The sequence below is a fragment of the Sinocyclocheilus rhinocerous genome, unplaced genomic scaffold (genome assembly GCF_001515625.1).
Source record: "Sinocyclocheilus rhinocerous isolate Xijiao unplaced genomic scaffold, SAMN03320098_v1.1 scaffold50, whole genome shotgun sequence".
NCBI lineage: Eukaryota > Metazoa > Chordata > Actinopteri > Cypriniformes > Cyprinidae > Sinocyclocheilus > Sinocyclocheilus rhinocerous.
Genome location: NW_015641057.1, coordinates 2,514,963 through 2,518,585, shown reverse-complemented (window position 1 = coordinate 2,518,585; position 3,623 = coordinate 2,514,963). Strand labels below are relative to the sequence as shown.

The 3,623-nt window shown below is 33.0% G+C and overlaps 1 protein-coding gene across 2 annotated transcripts in view; it reads left to right on the top strand.

The window, feature by feature from the left end:
- trpc7b (transient receptor potential cation channel, subfamily C, member 7b) overlaps window positions 1-3,623 on the top strand; it is a 68,376-nt gene that overhangs the window by 39,179 nt on the left and 25,574 nt on the right. For both annotated transcript variants that reach the window (XM_016570977.1, XM_016570978.1), the window contains exon 4: window positions 2,170-2,334. In XM_016570977.1, coding sequence (XP_016426463.1) covers window positions 2,170-2,334 — 165 coding nt within the window. The remainder of the gene's footprint in view (window positions 1-2,169; window positions 2,335-3,623) is intronic.

The window sequence follows — 3,623 nt, the reverse complement described above, 5'->3', positions numbered from 1 at the left end:
TTTGACTTTTTTTTTTTTTTTTTATTCATCGGTTTCTCCAATGTCCAGAAACATACAGATACAGTCTCAAACATACATTAGGGGGGAAAAAAGTGAAGAAAGTTAGACTTTTGATGTGTGTCATAAGTGAGTTTCTCAAGTGGGAGTAATGCAGATATCCATCCACATTTTGAAAGAAGGTTCCTGAGGGGATGACCACAATAACAATATACATTTCTTTTGCCAAATAGACCAAAATTAAAAACAAGTGTTTAGCATGAGAGTCAAATATTGTTTCCACTCCAATAGATAACAAATACAATTCCAGAGAGAAACCGAATTGCAACTTAAGGAGCTCTTGTAGAAATGTATGTATTTTAGTCCAAAAAGGGATGAAAAGTCACTTAATTTTGATACATTTTTTAGAAAAGATTTGATATCCCATTCTGTAACTTATCCTAACTAAAACATAAACTTAATTTTAACTGAAATTATTAAATATAAATAAAATATAAAAAAAAATTTTGTTTCCAAAGCAACATTTCTCATTTTAAGTTTTTAACATAATGTACTAAAATAATTCAAACTGAAATAAAGAATAAAAACGATATTGACATTGAAAGAAAGCTACAAACAATAAAAATAAAATATTCCTATAAAATTAATACTGAAAATATAAAAACAAACAATACAAAAAGTTCAAAATAGTAGTATCTCAATTATACTAAAATAACACAATGTTTAAATATTTTACTAAAATATAAGACACAAATGAACAAAATCACTTTTAATCAGAGCTTCCAAATTCATGCACATTTCCTGAGAATCAGTTCAGCAGAAACTCTTTATCTTTTAAAAATTAATTACGCATATGAAACCGATACACATTTAACTTTTAAAAATTATGCAAATCAAGTTCAGCTTTTAAAAATTATGTAGATTAAATTATAATGTATGCATACAAATACAAATTGGGGCTTTTTGTAGATGGACACTAAGCATCTTTTTATTCAAACGAGTGTGTGACAATTCTCATTAAAAGCAGTCAGAGGGGATGCTGGGACTGTTACTACAGCAACCAGGTACAAGATTCAGGTGACCTCAGAGTCGTGTGTGTCACACACACAGACTGCGATAACTACCATCATTCTCTCAGTGTCCGAATTTAATGGATCACTGAAGACAGACAAGCTTCACTCTGTGTGTGTGTGTGTGTGTGTGTGTGTCTGTGTGAGCTGCTGATTAAGGTTGAGGATTTTGTATGGCTTGTACCTTATGAAATAGATTGTCTATTATTAAACTCTAAACACACACACACATACTGGCTGTGGGTTTTAGGTCGGTCAGGCTGAGCTCTGGATCACACTATCAGCCCGCGGCTCACCTTAAATCAATGTCACGATCCGTCTGTCTGTTTCTCTCAGACGGGCTCACGGCTTGTGTTATTTCCTGTAAAGAAACACACACGATTACCTGTCTAATAGAGATACAACACCAAACAACAGGAAAAACATCAGAAATCTGCAGAAAAACACAGCAGATTTCTACAAATAAATAAATAAAAATAAGGACAGTAGTCTGCTACAGTAGGCAGATGATCATGTTTTGAAAGTGAATAATTATATATTATATTATATTTAGTTTTTATTGTATTTTATTTTGATGACAGTAGTCTGCCATTGATCGGACAAATATGTTTTGATGGTGACTTCTTTAAATTTCTTTAAAAATGATCAAATGTATTTTTAGTAGTAGTAGTAGTAGTAGTAGTATAAAATAATTTATTAAGACAAAAGTAGTCTGCCATTGATCGGACAAATATGTTTTGATGACAACTTTAAAATTTCTTTAAAAATGAATAAATCAAAGAAGATCGTTTTATCATCTTCATATATTATTTCTTATTATTTCTTATACATTTACCTCAATTAAAAATAATAGCAATACTTTAGTAATTGTACCCAATTATTGTGTATCAACATTTATCTAATTACAAAAATATTTTATAGCTAAATATTTATAGTAAATCAATATTATAGCATCGGTTTCTGAGGGAATCTACTCCAGTGTCTGTTTAGCACATTTTCAGTATTCCCAATAGCATGTGTTGTGTGTATAAATGTGAATGTTCTGTGTTTGGCTACTGTAATATGATTTATTGTCCCTCTCTTTTCTCTATTTGTGTGTCAGTTTGTGGCTCATCCGAACTGCCAGCAGCAGCTGCTGACGATCTGGTATGAGAATCTGTCGGGTTTGCGACAGCAGTCCATCGGGGTGAAGTGTTTGACCGTTCTGGGCGTCACTGTCGGATTGCCTTTCCTTGCCATCGCCTACTGGATCGTGCCCTGCAGCAAGGTGACAAACACACATCTCTGCTTCTCTGACTCTTCAGATGAGAAGACACTATCACACACTATCTTCTACAAGCTGTTTTGAACACTGTAATCCACACTGCTGTAGTAGCAGATGACCTCTTACATTAGTGCATGTTTCTTCACTTACAACACAAGTATTGTTAAACTCATCGCGGAGTTCCGTGCAGAAACTGCTCTCTCATGCGCGCTCCACGTGTTGTTATATTAAATATTGTTACGGTCATGTTTACAGAGATGAACTGACAGCGAGGAAGCTCTTTCATTAGATTTGAATTCTCCTCTGTAAGACTACCTCATGCATAATACAGCACAGTGATTGGATCATAAAAGTTCATTCTCATGCATAATACTGAGAAAAGCAAAAAATGAAAAAAATAAACACTTTTACCTTAATAATAGACATAATGAGTGCTAAAGTTGTTTTCACTGATGTGCAACCTGTTCGTATATGTTAACACCTCAAAAAATGTGTTTTAGGGTTTCATGACACTTTAATATTATATAAAAGATACATTTATTTAGCTTCATTCAGTATAAAATCAGAACATATTTTGGAGTAATGCCACTATATTCTATTCTATTATATTCTATTATATTTAGGGCTGTCAGTTTAACGTGTTAACTTAATAAATTAGTCATGAAAAAATAATTTGATTAAAATATTTTAACGCAGTTTTAACGCACTGGCCCCGTCCCCAGACCTGCACGTCATCTTACATTTCATATAGTTGACTGTTGACAAGCAGGACAACAACTCCATAAATACAGTTATGCCCTAAAATTCAATATATTGGGGCAAAAATGCTCCTGTATGAGTTTTTGTCTCATATTTATATGAGATGATAAGCGATATCACACGAGCAGCGAGACCAATATCACACGAGTGCTGGTTTTGTCTCGAAAATAAGAGTGCAAATGTGATTTTATACAACATTTCAGTAAATAAGTTAGTATTGTATTATATTTGAAACACAATATTGTCTGTTTTTTGCTCAGTTTTGCCAACAAAAATATTACTTTAAAGCCAGAGCATAATTGTTGTCTCTGAGCTACACAGCAGTGTTTAGTTTCTGAATGAATCCGTGTTTTGAACGAATCGGGTGAATCAATGACTCAAAGGCCCATTCATAAAAATAGCCATTTACTTAAATTCCTGAATGAATCAGCAGTTTGATCGAATCGAATGAAAGACTAATAAAGACATTTACCGCCGCCTGCTGGCAGCTTTAGTTTCTTATTTAGAGTATTATTTCATTTTTAAAAAAGGGG